This window comes from Lagopus muta, chromosome 6 (genome assembly GCF_023343835.1).
Source record: "Lagopus muta isolate bLagMut1 chromosome 6, bLagMut1 primary, whole genome shotgun sequence".
Taxonomy (NCBI): Eukaryota; Metazoa; Chordata; class Aves; order Galliformes; family Phasianidae; genus Lagopus; species Lagopus muta.
The window spans coordinates 29,364,336-29,384,286 of record NC_064438.1 but is presented as its reverse complement, the minus strand read 5'-3'; the positions used below and the strand labels follow the sequence as shown (position 1 = coordinate 29,384,286).

General features: G+C 39.0%; 1 protein-coding gene across 2 annotated transcripts in view; it reads right to left on the bottom strand.

Annotated features, from left to right (window-relative positions):
* GPR176 (G protein-coupled receptor 176) overlaps positions 1–19,951 on the bottom strand; it is a 31,215-nt gene continuing 11,264 nt past the window's right edge. Inside the window, exons 1-3 of one of the 2 annotated variants that reach the window (XM_048947462.1) lie at positions 16,060–16,157; positions 2,225–2,477; positions 1–1,261 (exon numbers count right to left, since the gene is read on the bottom strand). In XM_048947462.1, the coding sequence (XP_048803419.1) occupies positions 154–1,261; positions 2,225–2,477; positions 16,060–16,120 (1,422 nt within the window). In that variant the 5' untranslated portion in view covers positions 16,121–16,157 and the 3' untranslated portion in view covers positions 1–153. Of the gene's footprint in view, positions 1,262–2,224; positions 2,478–16,059; positions 16,158–19,951 lie in introns of those variants that run through there. The other variant, XM_048947460.1, reaches the window with a different exon arrangement.

The window sequence follows — 19,951 nt, the reverse complement described above, 5'->3', positions numbered from 1 at the left end:
CATGTTTCCCTTTTGTTTGTTTAATTACACTTGGCACACATACACATACACAAAAAAATCAGCCTGTAACAGATTTCAGCACAGCAAAGATCCATGGGATCACACAAATAAGTTTAGGTGACCTTTGTCGGTCACTTAAAGCTCCTATTCCTCCTAAGAATCCACCTTGGGAAAGATACTGACTTTATTATTTCTGCTGATTTTTCTTTCTGCTTTACACTTTGGCTGCTTTGTCTGGATTAGCTCTTCAGGGGTATTCCCCAAAGGAGGCAGGAGTCGCTTCTTACTGTTCCGACTTTCTGACAGCCACTGAGGAGGCAGCTCAAAGGGTCCAAAACCAAAATGCATGGAATACTTGTCATTTCCCGTATCAGTTTCTGCAGGCACAGCTGGTGCCACCTGAGCTGCAGAGTCTGCAACTGTCTGTGGTATAAATCTGTGAATCGAAGTCTGTCCTACTTTTGAACTGGTGACAGGAATTTCTTTCTGCTGAAAGTCACTAGAGCCAACAGATTTGGTTTCATTCTCCTCGTCTTCTGTTGGCTTGAAGATTTGTTGCTGCCCAATATGAAACATCTCCAGAAGCTGGCTCCCTGAACGGGCACTGGGCTCCAGATTAGCATCTGCAACACCACCTGAGCTGACAATGTTTCTCCTGCTGTACCTTTGGTGCAACTGTACTATCATCCCCACTAAGCACTTTCGTACAGATTTGTTAACAGTTAAAAATAACAAAGGATTGGCTAACAAAGAGACCTTGGGCAACCAAATGGCAGTGAGAAGCAGAAAGACTGAAATATCTGAAACATTGAGTATGGTACGGTAAATCACCAGAGTCACATAGGGGATGCTGCAGAAAATAAATATCACAACCATAGAAAGCAGCATGACATGAAGCTCAGCTTCTCGCTGGGAGGCGTAAGGGATTGAAATTGTATTCTGAGGGGTCCTTAAGGCAGCTATGATGACTTTTTTCTTCTGGCTGGCACTCAGTGCCCTGCGAATAAGAATCATGAAGAGAAATACCACAGCCACCGGTACAATCACAGTGGTGATGTTATAGATGACAACGTAGATCAAGTGGCCAAGGGAGTAACTCCAGGCTTCAGAGCAGGTGGACATGGCATAAATATCAGACACATTGGTCACAGCAAATACTGGAATGCTGGCCACTATTGCATGGGCCCAGATGTAGATAACCAGGTCTCGGGATTTTGCATCAGTTATTTTTCTTTCCAGAGGGTATAAAACAGAGTAGTATCTGTTGGGGGGAAAAAAAAGAAAAAAAACAAACAGTCAATTTTAGAGCGTGTGCTTTTGAGAAGTCTCTCACAAGCTGTCTGAGCAAAATGCCCTGCATCTCTCACTGAGCTTCCAACTGATGACCTCGTCATAAAAGAAAAGCACAAGGGTCTTGGCTTTGTGGATAGGTCTGTAGATAAAGACTGAATATTAATATTTCAAGATTACAAAAATGGAAAAAAAAAAAGAATGTTTTATGTTGATGTATGAACATTATTAAGAAAAATGACATATTGCACATAATACAAATGTACATTACAGAGAATATACTGTACTTATCAAGTTATTAACATTAGCGTTACTAGCTATGAAGTTTGCTTTATATAGCTAACACCTTGCAGTGACACGTTAGCAGACTAACAATAATTTTATCTAATTGTACGTAAATCCCACTGTTTTAGCAGTATAAGCTTCATCACAACAGTGTCCACCCTTCCTTAATAATACCTTACAGCCACTCTCAGGATGACAGAGCTGTGCATTTAGGTGGAATCAATGACAGCTAGCAACAATAAGCAAAATAAATACAACTCTAAGACTTAGGCAGTCCAAATGTCCACTTCTGTTTTAGACTGATCCACATACAAAATTTCCCTGAATTAATTCTGGTTGTATTAATAGTAGCTTTTTTAAAAATAATTTTTTTTAAAAAATAGGTTTTAAATTTCAAATTGGACAACTACCACAGGCATTGCTGAATTCTTTTAAGATGCAATGGCTTTCAACTCTCACAGTTAAAAATGTGCACTTTTTCTATAGTCAAGTTGTCTGGCTTCAATTTCCATTACTGACCAAGAATTATTAACGGGAAAAAAAGAAGGGTTAAAAACTCATTTGAAGATAAATTTTTAGTCTCAAAGTACTTTATAGGGCTGAAAAACAAAGCTTATCAAGGATTATCCTGGAGAATTTAACCTCTTACCTGTCAAGAGCAATGGCTGGAAAACTAAGGATGGTCACTGAGCAGAAGACTTTGTGCAGAAACTTGGCAATTTTGCAGAAGAGCATCGTGTAGATCCACCAGCAGCAGTGTGGACTGGCACTAAGAACAATGTCAAAAGGCACGCAGACTAGGCTGGCACAAATACCCGAGCAGGCCAAATTCTTAATGAATCGGTTTGTTACGGATTTAAGTACTGATGTTCTGCAAGTTGACCACAGCACCATGACGTTACCTGTGGGCAGAGATAGGAACGATAACAAAGCAAACAAACTCAGCCAAATGAAAAAGAAATCCATCCCTCCTCCGCCCCCCCCCCCAAAAAAAACACCTAGTAATTTTAATAGACTTGAATATTCTCACAAAGTGCAAATAAAATGCACTTGTTTGGAGTTTACTAGGAGTTAGGCCAACACACTGCTCAGACTAACAAGTCTGAACAGCTGCTAGCATCTCTGTATGCGAGGTAACTGGAAGCAATAGCACCTCAGCTGCCTTCTCCTGGATTTCAGTAATTAACTCCAAAAGCCTCTAATTCATTAACGGCGTAGGAAGCATATCCAAAACATGTTTTCAAATGTTTATGTTGGCTCACGCATGAAATAAGACATTCTGAGTATCCAAATACAGATATCTGCTGAGTGTTCATTTTAATAATTACTGCTTTTTTTTTTTTTTTAAAGACAATAGACTCTAAGTAAACAAATATAAAGACATGGTATTAATCTGTGTGTCTGTGTGGAAGTAGATCACAGCAATTTCATTTTCCTTCCACTGGCCAATGTAGTGGCACACACAGACCTCTGGGAAGTCACACCCAAAAGAAATACGATTTTTTTTTTTCCAAGAGATTCTGTATATACATTACAATGTGCCACTAAACAAATAGGAAAAGAAAAAAAAAAAAGGCTGCACACAACTTCACTAAAGAAGAACCCAGAGAATGCAATCTGCTCTCTTGGATACTCTAGCCCTACATATTTCTTTCAACTAGGAAATGAAGGATGGAGAGAAACCAGCATCGGCTAAAATACTTATTCTCATATCATTGTATCTTAGTCTATCTGGATCTCAGGGAGACATAGCACAACTTAGAAACCAGTTTTCCACACTCCAAATGCACACTATATGGTCCTGTGGACCAAATGAGCTTTAAGCATATAAAAGGAGTCCCAGAGCCAGGGGTAGCTGGCACCAGAAATCAGGAACTTGTCTTCAGTGAGCTCGGCTCCCCAAGACAACACACACAGTGCTGCACTGCACACTGCAAGCAGGGTACCTTTTCTGCTTCTGCTCATGGGAGACATCCCTCACCCTCATCTGTGCAGACACTGGTAGGGGTATTAAGAAGAGAGAAGGCAGCAAACAGCACACAGCAGCTTCTGCCCTCATCCTCCCGGCACTGACTCCCCCCTTTCCCAGGCACGTGGTGCACTGCAGCTGCAGTACCCAAGCAGAACAGTCTCTGCCAGTGCAGCTGAGCAGGCACACAGATAACCTGGCTGCAGCTCTCCACCCACACTGCACAAACATGGTTTAGTCTCACGCTTCAGCACTTACAAAGTAAATTTTTTAGTGCTGTCTTCAGACAGAGTCTCTAAAGACTCAGCAGCAGGAAACACAGATTTTCAGCACTAAAAGTGCTGAAAGTGGAACATGGTAGAAGAACGTGCAAGGCAACCACCGTAAGTTAGAAGCACTTATTTTTGAAGTTACATGTAAGGTTATGTATTTCTAAGCAAGTTGTTCAGTTGAAACTGAAAGCTGCCTAATGTTACAGCTAAACATTTCTCACACAAACATCATAAAAGCAACAAAACAAATGCACCAGCACAAAAACACTATTTGATAGGACAGTCCCTTTTACACTACTGCAGCTGGACAACACCTAGAGTTGAGCTTCCTACTGGCAAGAAAAGCCATTCTCACTGCAGGCTGTATCAACAGCTGCTTGTTGTTAACAATGTATATTATTGACAATGGAAGCTCCTCTGAGTTGAAACATAATTGATTAATGAGACGGACAGATTCGCTAGTGTTTCAATTGGGTAAGCAATATAAACCCAGAGAGAAAACATCTTACGCTACTAACTGAGATATGAAAAAGTAGCTGCAGCCTCCCACAAACAATGGCAATACCATTCTTTGGCTTGATTTTTCTCTTTAATCAACTAAAAATAAATAATAATGATTTTATTTGCAGAGTACAGCTTTCCTGTGGTTGCCCACAGAACAAAAATGCCAACAAGAACATAATGGTCATGTGGTCAACATGCATATCACAAAGAGACAAACGAAAACAAGTACTGAGAAATAACAGACAAATTTAGCTCCTTGGTAAAGTGGTACCATTTCAATAAAAGCACACAGAATTAGCACTGAACTCTACCTCACAGACATGCTATTTAAATCTGCAGTATTTAAATGTCATTTGCAATTTTGTTTTCCACATACTGTGTCATTCATCTTCTGCAAATTCCTTTTTGATATTTGACAAAATATTGAGTTATGTATTTACCACCTGATGTATTTTAAAGAATGAAATTCTCATCTGGTTTTGGCAGATGCTACAATAGATTCAAGAGGCAGTATTCAACCCATCTACTTAATGCTTCCTAAGTTGCTATGAGATATTAAGTCAGTCAAATCCCTGGCTTTCAACAAGTATCTCTAACTCTCCAGTTATTCAAGAAATATTTCTCACAGAGTAATAATATATTATTACAATGCAGTAGGGAAGGTATTGTTTTCTCTTTTTTTTTTTTTTCCTTCTTTTTTTTTAGGTTAGCATCTTCCACAATTGACCTGTATTGATTTTATAACCTTATTTCCAAAGCAAGCTTCATCTTCATTAGGAATAAATGCAAAGTGGAAGGGAAAAAAAAAAACAAACAGAGGGCTTTTAAATAATTCTTTAGAAGCTGCTAAAGAAAACCCAAGACACACTTCAGGATCGTAGAGAGAAGCTTGATTAAAGATTCTAGTTTTTCAACTGTTGAACTACTTTGACAAATTATGTCATAGCCACTTATACATCACAGAGCCACAAATCAATGAAATTGACTCTGGTACTCACTTATCCTAGATGGAAATGAAAAAATAAAGCATAAGATATAGTGCATCCAAGATGAGGAAGAGCTCTTCAGACAGAAAGAAATAGAGCTTGAGAAGGGAAAAAAAAGGATAAGCAGTGCTCGCTGGGGACAATGGAAATTAATGAGTGAACATCCCTCAAGGAAACAACTTCCTCCTCCCCTGCAGCTATGAGTAATTTGCAAATTTATAAGCCACTCCGACCTGATGAACCACATCAGTTTCTGTGTAGACTGACAGCCTTTTCTGCTACGGCTTTCAAATAAAGTGTTTCCCATCATGCATTTTCAAAGCCACCTACTCAAGAGAAAAAATTACACCAGAAACTTCGTATAGAATCAAATATTAAGAAGCTTAAGAACAAAGCACACTCCATTTTGTTCCTCCTCACCTTTGAGAAGGCACTCCTTCCCGTGGAAAAGGATAACAGCCTTCCAGGCAACAAGGTAATTCAACAAGTATTACAGCAATTGCGCTTGGAATCTTTTCCCATTATGTAGAGCCACTCTGTTCTTTCTGGACAAGTCATTCACTGCTGAACCCATGAAAGTCACCAATCTAACGATACCCTCCGTGGGCTACGACTACATTAAGCAGTTCTCACAGTGGACAAAACTGCCCTTTCTTATCGGGGGCTCTTTTCTGAGGTGTTTCTGTTGAAAAACTGGCTCAGGGCTACATAATCTTGGATTCTAAACTCAAGAATACATGGGATTATATTGGTCAGCTGGGAGACACTGAGGGAATGTCTGGGTGAATAAGCAATTGGAAAATTTAGTATGTTGCTGTTTACTTGCAAGTCAATGCCAAATGGGACATGAGGAGCATTTATAAACCATCATGTGTGAAAAAGCATATCCCATATTGGTTGCAAAGAAAGAAGATAAAAAGTGTTTTTTTCATTCCCAAAGAAGTATCTTAGGTCTTTATAGCTTTATGGGCTACATCTACATTGAACTCCTACTACATCTGGATGGCTAACAACCTTAGCAGTACGCAGGCTGAACGAGGAGGAAGGAAGCATACAGCTTCTCTGTGCCTTTGACAATATCTCCAGGTAAAGAAGAACAGGAAATAACTAACAGCAACCACTGCATGAGAAGCAGCTCTTTTCATTTTAGAAACTAACGTACGTATAGAACCTGACAAACAAAGTCATTTTATTCTCTTGTATCATAAATATTAATAATTTCATGAAAACCTCCATGTGCCAATTATACCAATTCAGATTGAAAGGGTGATTGTTTCTAGTTATCCCCTTCATTTTTTAACTGAGAAACACCACAACTAGGCAGCCGTGTAACATACACAACTTCACATAAGTATGCTGAGAAAACAGATTGAGTCTGACACACTGTGCTGCCCAGACAACACCCAGCCTTCATGGTGTTTTAAGTTCACCGTATGTACACGGAGTCATGTTCTTGGAGTATTAAACGTTATTAGGGTGTGTGTTATTTGATTCAAAAGAGCAGAAAATTACTTTTTATCCCAGACTGTACCCTCTTCAGATTTCATGCCAGATACAAAGTGTTGATTTAAGCATCAACAGCTGAAACAGTTTTGCAGTAATAGCTCTTAGGCGTAATTCATAAAAGGTAAGAGACTCTTAATAGTACCTTTAAAAAGCAGAAGGATGATCCCCATGGAAACTGGAGTTTGTAATCCAAAATAAATCAATTTGACATGCAGCCATCCAAAAAAAAAAAAAAAAAAAAAAAGAAAGAAATATTGCTCTTTACCAAATCAGAGAGCCCAGTCCATTAGCTGGTATGAAAATCATCTCACATAATTAACATTCATCAGCACATAACTAAACCAAAACAAAGTCCACAACCTAACAAAATCCTCCTTCTCACAGCTTGCTCTCCTCTGTGTGCCAATTTTCCCCTCCACCTACAGTGGGGTTCACAGGATCCACACATCCTTCCCACCACAGATCCTCCTGAAGACCCTACTCACATTCAATGCAACATCACAGGAAAGGAGCTGGCAGCACCCTTCTTTAAGAAAAAAGAAGTCAGCAAGCAAAAAAAAAAGGCTAGACACTGGGCTTCTGTCATTATAACCTTTCCTTAAAAACAATCTATTAAAAAACTCAGTTTCTACCCTCATGTTTGATGGGAAAAAAATTTTCTTGTTAAAACACCAGGATAATTACAATATTAAATTTCAAAAATTTAATTTTCTGAGGTGTTTTGAGATAGGTGTTTTATGGAGATCTTTCTGCTAAAAGGTAATTCCCTGGAAACACTCCTGGCAATCCAAGATAAGCAGATATCAAATACCTTTCTTATGTCACATGTATGTTGTTTGCATACTTGTCTCCACTGGAAACAGGGATTACCAGAATACATGCTGGCATTCGCAGCATGAATAAGTGCATTATTTTATTGCAGAGAGGTCAAGGCTGGCACAGATGTCTGGAGATGATCTGGTCCAAATCCCCTAATCAAGCAAATCCAGATTCTTGTAATTCTTTATAGTTACTGCATACTTGTTTCCAAAAAAAAAAAAACAAAAAAACATATATATATACACACAGGCTGATACAATTACCTTTATACATGGAGGAAAAAAAAACCACACGCACAAAGAATACTTCCTGAAAACACATCAAAACTTTTCTCATGTTAGCATCCTACACTTAAACCCATGATATCAAGCTGTTTGTCCTGCTTTACATCTGAAGTATTGAGTTAAATGTATAACACAAATGTGTTCAAAAGTGCATGTACTTCCTGCAAAATAGAACTGCCTAACAGTATAAGAACATTTTTCTGAATAACTGAAGTCCAGGAATCTCAAAAATCTTAAAATAAGTTTATGTTTCAACACCCACTAAAGTCTCTGAAAAAAAATAACATAAAATCTTATTTGGCTCTGCTTTTTTTTTTTTTCGCCACTGGCAGCAAATTACTTTTTAGATGTTGTACACTAAAGACCAAACAAAACCACATTTACTACAATTGGCTTTGTTTGTTGGCTCAACAATTCATAACGCAAACATTCTGGTCTTAACATGGTACCACAAAAGAAGTCTGCAAAAACGATGTCAGGACTGCTGGGAAAATGTAGAAAAGTTAAAATTTCTTGAGGTATGATTTCTAAACTGCTCTTACAGCAAACATTCGAAACTTCAAAGTGACTGAGGGAACTCATCATTAATACAAATGAATTTGTGACTTCCTAAAATCTTGAGTATTTTATGGATTTACTATGTAATAGACAGATTCTAAAGGAACTACATTATGCTTAAGATCTTGGACACCCCCTATTTCTTTCAGATGAATATACCTAAGGGGAGATAATAAAGCACTACTTTGGTAATTGCTCAGATCCTCAAACCAACTGCCACTTTTTCCATCTCACATTTGTGCTTATGTCTCATTAATCGGACACAATTTCTAGGCAGGGAGCAACCATTTTCTTCTTTTCAATAAACTACAATCCTTCAACAACTGCCATGATCATTTAAGCCAATCAAGGAAGTAACCAAACCCACTCATTCTGCTGAAGTACACTTGACCTGACCGAACTCCCCACCCCTGTTTTAAAACAGGTGACCTCAAAGAACCTGAAACTCTTTGAGCACCACAGAACAATAAAAGTTCAAAAAATATTGCTTCTGCAACCTCAGGACTTAGATTGTTCCCACATCAGGGAAATATGACAAATGTGTAGCACTGCCTTTGAAACCTAAGCAAGGAAATTAAAAAACTGAAAGAGAACACCCAGATTTACTACTCTCATCATAACAAGAGTATAAATCTTTTCAAGGTTATTAACTTTTTAAGTCATAGTGCCTAAGGGACTAACTTCTTTTTCATACTGCAAAAGTACAACCAAAATTTTTTTTAAAGCCAAGGACTTTGTGTGCTGCCCACAGCAGACCCCGTGACACAGAGATTAATTATTTTTACCTACTCTGGATTCATTTCTTTCTAGTTAGATAGAGGTAAAAATATTTTCTACCTAAAAGGAAATGCTTCAGAAAAGGTAAAAACATTGGTAAAAACAGAATAAATAATTTGCAGAAGTAGTACTTGATCCACATGTCCTCTGGCAGCCTGGTATGACACCAAGCCTCTCTTCTGCACCTGGCTTTGTCCTAGCTGCCCTCAGAGAACCAATCCAATGACCTCACTGAAACAGCTTGCGTGCAGGGATGCAAGTGAAGCACTGAATTTTTCTAACAATCTGTTTTTCATCATCCTTGGTAGAAGAGGAAAAGCTTTTGTCCTTCTATTTTATGAAAAAACTCTGAAAAGGGCCATTTTGAACCCGCATGTCATGAAATAACTTCCCAGGTGAAGAGATGCCAAGTAACACAGCTGTTTATTTAGGCTTTGCCTGACTGCTGTGCTGAAACTTATTGTAAGCAGCAGCATTAACACAGGAAGAAGTGCATTTAGGATTTGTTTTTAAACCATCACCTTACCCCCAGGCAGCACTTGGTTTGCAGATAGCCTGTAGCCACTTCTGTTGGCAGCCATACTACAAAGGCTTTGCCACGTCTCTTCAGATGCTCCTTTATCTGACTTTGCTCTCACACATCTGCGATGCACGTACAGGGATGTTGGCACTATTAAGATGTGATCACTAACAGATGACTTCACAACAGATGCTCTCAGTTCTGCCTCAGCTACAGGGCCAGCTCCAGTCCCTATCACTATCTTCCAGAAGGGACATAACAAACCCTGTCCTATCCAAGAAGCCTGCTAACATTAGATCCAAAAGGATCTTGCTTGCGAAGCTCTGAGAAACTTAACGTCTTTCAGAGCTCTAGCACTTCACCTGTGCTGTAAGCTGCTGTAACATCCATAGCAGCAGGAATCACACCTTTCCACCTTCCTCCCCAGACCCTGCAACCTCAAACGCTGCACGTGACTTCTTCCTGCCCTCACATCTGTACAAAACATGACCAGACCAGAATGCAACACATGAGGTCCAGCAGCATCCTACTTATGCTAAATAATTCTTCTGTACCCAATACTCCTCCAGCTTTTTACCCAAGATATTAAGACAAAACTGTAAAACAAATTAGTTTTTGTGTCATACTGTAGTATAGTGGCTATCTGAAATTCATACTTTCTAATAGCATACACACAACTGGATAATTTGGCTAAATTGCTGGTTGGTTGGTCTTCCTTGGCTTACTTATCATGGAAAAAAAAAAAAAAAAAGCACAAATATACACACAATTTAAAATGAATGATACTTAATAGCAGAGCAAAATTTTAAAAGCCTGCAGTAATTACTGGTAGTTGGAAGCCGGACCTTACATTATCACTGATAATTGAGGCTATCTTGCACTCTAAAAAGGAAGAAAGATTCCCATATAATAGAACCAATTTCCGTACTCCTAGGTAGCTGAAATTATAGTTTGTAGCTGAAAGACACCTTAGTAATGGCTATTTAATGGAGTAGAAATTATTTTGTCCTACCACACAGTCTTGTGTTTTGTTTTTTTTTTTTACAACCAGGAAAGATCTGAGGTCATTTCTGCACCAGTTTGACTATACTTGCCACTCTCTGAAGCGCCGAGTTAACAGAAGCAGAATTGTATTCTTCATACAGCTCAGCCATGCAGCCATTCATCAGGTCAGCAGCTGGGCATATTTGCTCCTGATTCTTTATATACAGATGCTGTCAGACAAGTTAATATACAAGGTCTGCATTAATGTTATACTCAGAAACATGCACTTCTTCCTTTCCCCTCCATGGGTGATTGCAATTAGTAGCTGTCTCTGCTTTCCCCAGTTCTGTGAGGGGACTCAGTAGAAAGACGATGGGAGATAAAGGAAAAGCTGAGGACTCCGACACACATTTCTGAAAGACTAAGTTACAGACAGGAGAAAATCAGTATGACCCTAAATCAAACACTACCAAAAAATTCCCTTGGACCTCCTCTATCTGACTACCACAGCAAGGCAATGCACTGAAGAAATACCAATCTAGAGAGACCTTGGCCTTCCAAAGGAAAGAGAGATGTTCCCAGAGAATAGCTTGGGAAAGGTAAGGTGCTTCACTGTGAAGATTACTGATGTTTCTGGTGTGACCAAAAGCAAGAGGTTGGGTTTTAGGTTTTGTTTTCCTAAAAACTTATGAAGTCCTGAAATATAATTTATGATTTTGTTGATCAAAGGTTTTACTTACAAAAACAATTCTCATTGGGACTCTCTCCACAATGACTCTTCATTTTTCTATATTCCCCCAATCGCAACAGAACTTTGCTATAAGATACATGTAGCAGCTGCTCTCCAGTCAGCCTTCTTTCAAAGAATTCTCTTTTCTTTGCTCAAAATCATCCCAGTAGAGACATTAGGAACATTCTATGCCATGTACTGTTTGGTCCAGAAAATCATTGAACTTAATGACAAAGCTCATAAGAAAAACAACATGCTAGTCACTGTATCATTATCCTGCTTTCTAAATACTCAACTCACCCATCATTAGAAAACAAAGTATGTATTATTTATGTTCCAGCAAATGTCTTTCGTAATTCTTTGTCTCACCTTTTTTTTTTTTTCTTTAAATAAGGTTATAATTTCACTACTTCGTTTTTGCGATTGGGAATGCTTACAGGATGCATTTGTGTAATTGCTCCTCTTTTGTACTGAATCATCCACTGTCAGCTCACAAAAATGTTTCAGATTTCTGTTTCTACCACATGGAAACAAACAAACCGAGCATAAAAACAATTCAACAATTTCTCTTGACTTCTGTAGACAGGTAGCAACAGAAATATACGACAAAAATCAACAATGATTTCAGATCTTCTGCAAAGGAACAAAAAAGTGTCCACTTACAGATGAAACCATTTCAGTAACAGCAACATGATTAGTTCTAATAACTTAAATAGGGAACACACAGAGATTTTGTACTGTTCCAAGTAAATTGGAAGACAAAATGAAGTTGGCCCATTTCAGTTGTCCCTGGACGACTGCTACTGCAAATCTGAAAGGTCTTCTAAGAGCACAGAGAAAAAGCCCTTTTTAATTTCTCCGCAGATGTTTAACATACTTCAAGTGGTGACTTACATACAAGAAAAATGTGTGGATCCTTTCCTGAGCCATACAGTAGGAGAGATTTGAGACATCTGCAGCAGAAACACTCATCAGTCTGAATGGAAAATGGGTAAAATAAAATAACTTTGAGTGTGAAAGTAGCTGCAACAATTCCCAAAATGATGAAATGAAGGAGGGGAAGCCACCTAGTCCAGGAATTACAGGAGCTAAAGCAACCAGGCTGAGGCAGAGGACACTCCTGTAAAAACTGCTGACTTCTAAGAAGTTTAAAAGACTTATGCAAACAATTGTTGTTCTCCTGGCAGCAGACAAGTAATCCCTAATGCTTGAAGATGCATGTGAAGAACAAAACTTCGAGAGTAAGGATGAAAATCACTGTGGTTTAAAATATGAAGTTATCCCAGGCATCCATACAGACTGGATGAGCAGTCCTTGAGAGCAGCCCTGCAGAGAAGGACCTGGGGGTCTTGATAGATGAAAAGCTTAACATGAGCCAGCAGTGTGCCTTTGTGGCTCAGAAGGCAAATGGTATCCTGGACTCCATCAGAATAGGGATGGCCAGCAAGGACAGGGAGGTGATTGTCCCTCTCTACTCTACCCTTGTGAGGCCCCATCTGGAGAACTGTATCCAGGTCTGGAGCCCCCAGTACAAGAAAGACAGGGAGCTGTTGGAAAGGGTCCAGAGGAGAGGCACAGAAATGATCAGAGGGCTGGAGCACCTCCCCTACAAAGAGAGGCTGAGGGAGCTGGGCTTGTTCAGCCTGGAGAAAAGAAGGCTGCAGGGTGACCTCATTGCAGCATTTCAATACCTGAAGGGAGCCTACAAACAGGAGGGGAGTCAACTCTCTGAGAGCGTTGATAACAGCAGAACAAAGGGAAATGGTTTTAAGTTGAGGGAGGGAAGATTTAGGTTGGATGTCAGGTGCAAATTCTTTACAGAGAGAGTGGTGAGGTGCTGGAACAGGCTGCCCAGAGAGGCTGTGGATGCCCCATCTCTGGAGGTGTTCAAGGCCAGATTGGATGGGGCCCTGGGCAGCCTGATCCAGTACTAAATGGGGAGGTTGGTGGCCCTGCATGTGGCAGGGGTTGGAGATTCATGATCCTTGAGGTCCCTTCCAACCCTGACCATTCTGTGATCATCCAACACCAATCTCAAAACACAGGAATGCACTGAAGTTTGTTCATGATTCACACTGATTGGGATTGAATCAAGAAAGACAACTGTAAGTGATATTGAACTTCTCACACACTGCTCTAGGATACAGATACACTTGTCCCACATCCAGCTGAGCCAGGAGGAGTTCACCCATGAGAGGAATCCGGGCTACACTTACAAAGCATTCTAAAACAAAAATTGTTTTTGTTTTGGAGAACCCCACTATTATGTAACAAGGGTGGGGGTCTTGTTTGTTTATGATCTCAATGCCATATTCTACAAAAGTCATTTTGTCTGCTTTTCACCTCAGAAGCCTTCATAAGGAGCCTTACCTTGCTTATATCCACAGGCCACAATACTAACAACAAATCCAGGCAAGCCAAACCAGTACTGCATCTTCTTTAAGTCTTTAGTCCATCTGACTTGTTGCAAAAGAAAAACTAAGCTCTTTCTCATTCAATTGTTTTTACCTACCTTCCCAAAGAAACATCCAAAAGCTAACAAGAGATAATTTTTAACCCAACTATGTGGGTTAATTTACAAAGATTATTTGAATTTTTAATATGGGTTTTTATTTCTCTGATTACATTCAGCAATGACTGTAGAAACAAGTTAATAATGAATATGTTAACAGTGCAAAATCATTCCACAGCTAATGAAACACTTGCATTGTTTGTATTTGAAACATGTTTGAGTTGCTTTATTTAAATAAGAAGCTGGACATAGAACTACTGTTGGGGACAAGCAAACCTCATCAAATATATTAAATGAATGGTGGGGGAAAAAAAAACAGGCAAACAAACAGTGCAGCATGTGGTGCATGCTTACTTAACAAAATAAGCACCCACAAGTATGTCATCCAAGTGCCATTCAAGTCCCCAAAGCAAACCACTGCTTTCAGCGCACTGAGAATAAGCAAGGAAAGCACCTCAAATGCAAACTAATGAATATGTATAAAAGTTACTTTCTTACATCAATTCAATCTGGATAAGGCATTGTATTAAAAAGGCAAACTAATGAAAAGGAGTTAGCAATTTTCCTTTTCCAAGAGACATTGTAAGAAGCCATTCAGGTGTTAAGGTTCCTATGCAAGCTTAAATAACGCTTAATGAAGAGGCATTCAAACAACAGCATATAACAGTTGGAGAGGTAACCTCTGATTTTCCAGTGAGAGACCACAGATTGGCATTAAATAGGTTTGCTCACAGATGCATACTGAGGAAAACCACATTAGAATCACTCTATAAGTTTGGCAGAAAAGTTAAACATAAGCAAGCACAGGGCTTTACAGTGCTGGTTGATTTAGACTACTAGTACAGACACAGGTGGGCAGGAGTAGAGCTCATCTGCCCTGTGCAGAACTACACCTGATGGAGGGTAAGAGCTGCAGAAAGTCCCTATTTACCAGATAAACCTGCCAGAATCATCTATGAACAATTTTCAAGAGAGAAAAGAAGTTCAAAGACACTTCCATTCAATCCCAAAATTCTGAACTAGTGTCGGAACAGAGAGAAGTACAGAACTCATAACTATATCGACCTCATTGTTTATGTACACAGCAGAACAAATAGTGCCCTGTGTTCCAAGATATCTTAAATAAGGATGTCTGTTTTCACAAACTAGCATAAAGATTTCTTCCTTCAAATTGTTAAAATGATGTTATTTTCTTAAAAAAGAAAAATTTATAAAAAGAAAACCTAAGGAAAAATTATTACTGACAAATGGCAACACTCCACTGCTCTCCTAGAAAAATATTCAAGACAGGGAACTATACAAAACCCCTCTATCCTGTGCTGCCAATCCCCCAGCACCTATGGAGAAATCCAGGAAAACTCCATATCCATGATACATTTGGATCTCTGCTAAAACTGTAAGATTACCACAGATCATGATGCTGCTTTAAAAACTTTAGTTTTCCCTACATATGAGAGGTGCCTTCAAGAGATGTCTCTTCTCTAAAAACATACAAGACGACTTCAAAAGCAAAGAAAGAAGCTTGAAATTAAAACAGCAGATGTTCTAGATTGAAAGTAAAGAAAGAAAAAACAAAATCACAGCATTTTACTCTGAGTTTCCAGTTGCCTCTAGAGCCCATTCAATGCAATTTGAAAAATCAGCACTATAATGATGAGAATAAAATAGTTCCATAAGAACTCACGAAGACGTTGTTAAATCCTGACTCATTCTACCCCCACTTGAGGAAGTAGCTCAGTTCCAGAGACCCCAGCACAGCCTGCACACTGAGGAGAGAAAAGGTGTCATGCCTGTAACTTGATTTATTTTAGTGATGATTATTCCTTTTGAGGTTCATGTTCAAAGTGTCCCAACAACAAACAAAACAAAAACTTCTGGTATTTAAGGGATGGAGAGGTTAATTTACCATTTCAAACTTCACAGGTAAAATGTGCTAATGGAAAGATGTACTCATAACTATCATAGTTAGATACTTCATAAAGCATCTGGAGCATACACAAATGCAAAAAACACCTGCCATGTCTCATTAAAATATTAATGGCAGCCACATAGCTGTAGCTTACATGCTTTCAAAGCACTGCAGACAATGAATACCCCATCATTTTTATGGGCCATTACAAGCATCAGTGGAGGGTATTACTCTCTTGAGTCTCCCTAGGACTTGAAAATGATAATCTGCAAAAAAAAAAAAAAAGACAAATTAAAAACATATTTTATACTGCCCAGCACTAAAAGAATTGTGAAATGACCCAAAGGACTATTCCCACTTCTTGGAAACGAGCAAACTTAACTGGGGAGCATTTCTGTGTCACTGACAAATTAGTTGTGACATATTTGATTGATCTGTGTGGGGGTTTTATCACTTTCAACCCTTCAGATAACTCTGTCTGTGAGCCAGGGCCTCACCCCTGCTGCCGCAGACTCACCTCCTGCCACCACTCCGCTCCTCCCATCCCCTTAGCACCATCAGCGCCCCAGTGCTGCTCTCCGCAGCCCACCAGCAACAAGAAGGCATCACCAATTTCAAATTGCTATTTCCTTCAAACATCCCTTTTAGCACACACTGATAATACAATTACTAGACTCACGCAACTTTGAAAAATACATTGAAAATACAACTCAGAGTAACTGACACTAAAATTATTCCCTTTAATGTTTATTAATATATGATAGAAAGGTAACTTTTATCCTTTATGTGTTGCTGGGAAACAGAACAAATGTTGAGGAAGAAATACAAGCATCCTCCTCTTTACCCATGTAAATATTCTTGGGGTTATTTTTTGCTTGCAAGAATTCCTTGTCACATTTAAATATGATGCATTATGAAGAGTTTTCATGCTTCCTCAGCTATAACAGATATTAATCGGTAGCTCTTTTCCACCCCCCCAAAGTAACCTCTTTCTGTCAAGTGGTACGTCTGCAAACATTATTAATTTACCAATTATTTTTTGTTCTTACTTTTACACAACAAGGCCATTTGTTTATTTAAATTTTCCACACATTTTTAATACATCTTTTATGGAATTGGTCTTGGAATTAATCTACAGGTGCTTCATAGCTTTCCAGAGGATGACGCAGAAAAAAGGAAATCTCAATTTACTGTTTCAGGATAACAAAGAACCACAGCTACATGAAGTAGCAATGAGGCAAAGACGGTACTGGAAAGAAGTAGCTTTCATTAAACCAACTCCCCAACAGTTGGGGAGGGAAAGACAGAACAGCTTTTCAGCAAAAGACAGCCCTGCCTGGTGCTGACAGCTGTTTGGTCCTCTTTCCTCTATTTCATATACAAGAGCTCTTTTTTTTTTTTTTTTTTTAATAAATCAGGTTTGCAGAACCCCAGCAGGATTTTTCTCACTGAAATGCAAGTAAACAAAACAAAAAATACAGTGGACTTTATGACAGATGTGAAAAACAAATAATCTTCCAAGTTTGTGATACTACTGATTCCATTACTGAGTCAGATGCTGCATTAATATTGTATTGCGTGCACAGTTCACTTCTTGTTTTGATGGAATAATGGTGCTTAGCTATTTTCACAGGTAGTTTCTAAAATATTTACATAAAAACATCTACTAAAAATTTAAAATTCATTTCTCTACTAGCCTCCATAAAACATCACACAGGCAGAGGGAAAGCTCCAAGGTAACAGCAATTTGCCTGGTACCAGCAGCAGGACTGTTCGGAGTCCTTTATTTTGCTTTTTGTGCTCAAAATTGATCTGCCTTTTTGAAATTTGTAGCAAAAAAAAAAATTACATTAAATAAAAGCAGGGGAGCATATGACATATCTATCAAGGAAATCTCTCATTTATTTATTTAATAAAGAGCCCTAGAAGGGTAGGCCAATGTTTCTGAAGAAGCTTCTGGACACCCCAAAATTGATTAATTAACAAAAGGAACTACCAAATTTTGCTCTCTGCAATACATCAAAGGTTTTGCTCAGCAAAACAGTATCTCAAAAATACTCAAAAAATATTCACAAACAATCTAAGTGCTCATTTCTTAAACACAACTCACATCTGTGACCTCCCCATGTTGGTGCACACTGCAGCATGTTCCCACTGCACCCTGAGTGATGCTCATCTGAGAAAAAAGATCTGCCAAGAGCTCTGGTTTGCTATTACAACAGACATCACTGCTGTAGTTCTTAGCAGAAATACACAAATGAACAGTTAGCTGGTTTTAAACTCATGTATACAACTTCTATGTGCCATTTCTTTTCTATTTTGAAACCACTTTGCTTTGATCTCATAAATCCCTCACAAAAATCTCCCCAGAAAGAAACCAGGGCAACAAAATGTAATTGAATATTAGTAGGAAGGGTCAACCTCTACTGCCATACCATCAACATTTACCTCTGACATTGTGAGCTAGCATAACAAAACAGGAAGCATTACTTTCAAAACAGCCCTTGTATATGGCACTTTCTAGTGTGTTTCCTGGGTAAGTATTGCTGCAGTGCAGGTCCCTAATTTAATACTCCCTGTTGACTACTAACTCACTGCTAGCATACGTGAACTCTTACTACAGGCTCCTCCTGCAGTAGTTACAAGGCTTAAAAGACAACTCACAAAATATCCCAGAAGGCTCACCAATAAAACACAGTCAAAATGTTAAAGGAAAAAGAGGAGAGAAAACTCTCCAGTCTGACCACTTCCTTCTCCACAGAACAAATGCATTTTCTGCTACCCACTTCCATAACTATAACCAGATTTCAGTCGTTATTCCATTTCTTCACTTTGCAAATGTCAGAAGAAGAAAAGAGTAGTATTTTTTAATGCATGCTCCTGAGATGGTCTCAGTTTGCAATCAGTCTTTTGGGAACCCCTGAGTAGCAGCAAATTGTATAAGAGAATCCCCAGGTCGTGGCAGAATTATTCCACACAGTGTAGTATCTGATTAATCAGAACAACTCAAAGCACTCAACAGCCACCAGGGATTTTCTAATTAAGACTCTTCCAACACAGCGAATCATTTTGCAAATCAAGAGCTATTTTAAAAATAGCGTAATTGAAGCATAGCATTGTGGTGTTTTTATTTTAAATAAGCTTATGAAAATTTCATTCTCAGAGCTTCCAAAGGTACATCTTGGCCACTGTCTAGGATGAGGGATGAGAAACAGGAGTACAAAGATTAGATCACAGGGCTCACCAGGTAGCCTTTGGAAAGGCCCTAATTTTGCCCATTACTTTGGAAAGGCCCTGAGAGCAGACAGTGATTCTGCGGACATCAAACAGATCTATTAGAGCCCTCAAATAACAAGTACTAGCTGAATTTTCCCTTCCAAAAGAAATAAGACCTAGATTTGCCAAAAAAACAACACATCTCCAAATCTATGTGGTAACTGATCATTTTTACTGACACTGGCTTGAACGCACAAAAAGAGATTATTCATGGGATCCACAGCTGACTGCAGACATAGCTTTCAATGTTTAGAGAAAAACAACTGAGAGAAAACAGAAATAGGAAAAACTCTCCCCTACGGGCAGTGGAAAAGGAAACAATGGTGTCTCAGAACAAGTGTCCTCACCTGAAAGTCCCTGGTATGTCAAGGTGGTGATGCTGAAGAAGACAAGGCTGATGATGACTCCCATCACATTTTTCCTTAGCAAAAACAGTACTCTTCATTAAAATCTACTCAAACCTCCCGTCCACACACTTACAACATGTTAAGGCTGCATGGAGCACACAGGATCATTTGCGAGAGCTGAACACTCACTGTTGGATAAGCTTTGTGCACAAATATGATTAAGAGATGCCTACTAGATATTTAAACAACTATTATGTACTTTGGTATTCACTTTGTTTTTCCCCCAGCGCTGAAGTTTACAAAACAAGAAAGCAGGGGCCATCTTGAGTCCAGCGGAGGGCCACGAAGATGGTGAAGGGCCTGGAGCATCTCCCCTATGAGGAAAGGCTGAGTGAACTGGGTCTGTTCAGCCTTGAGAAAAGG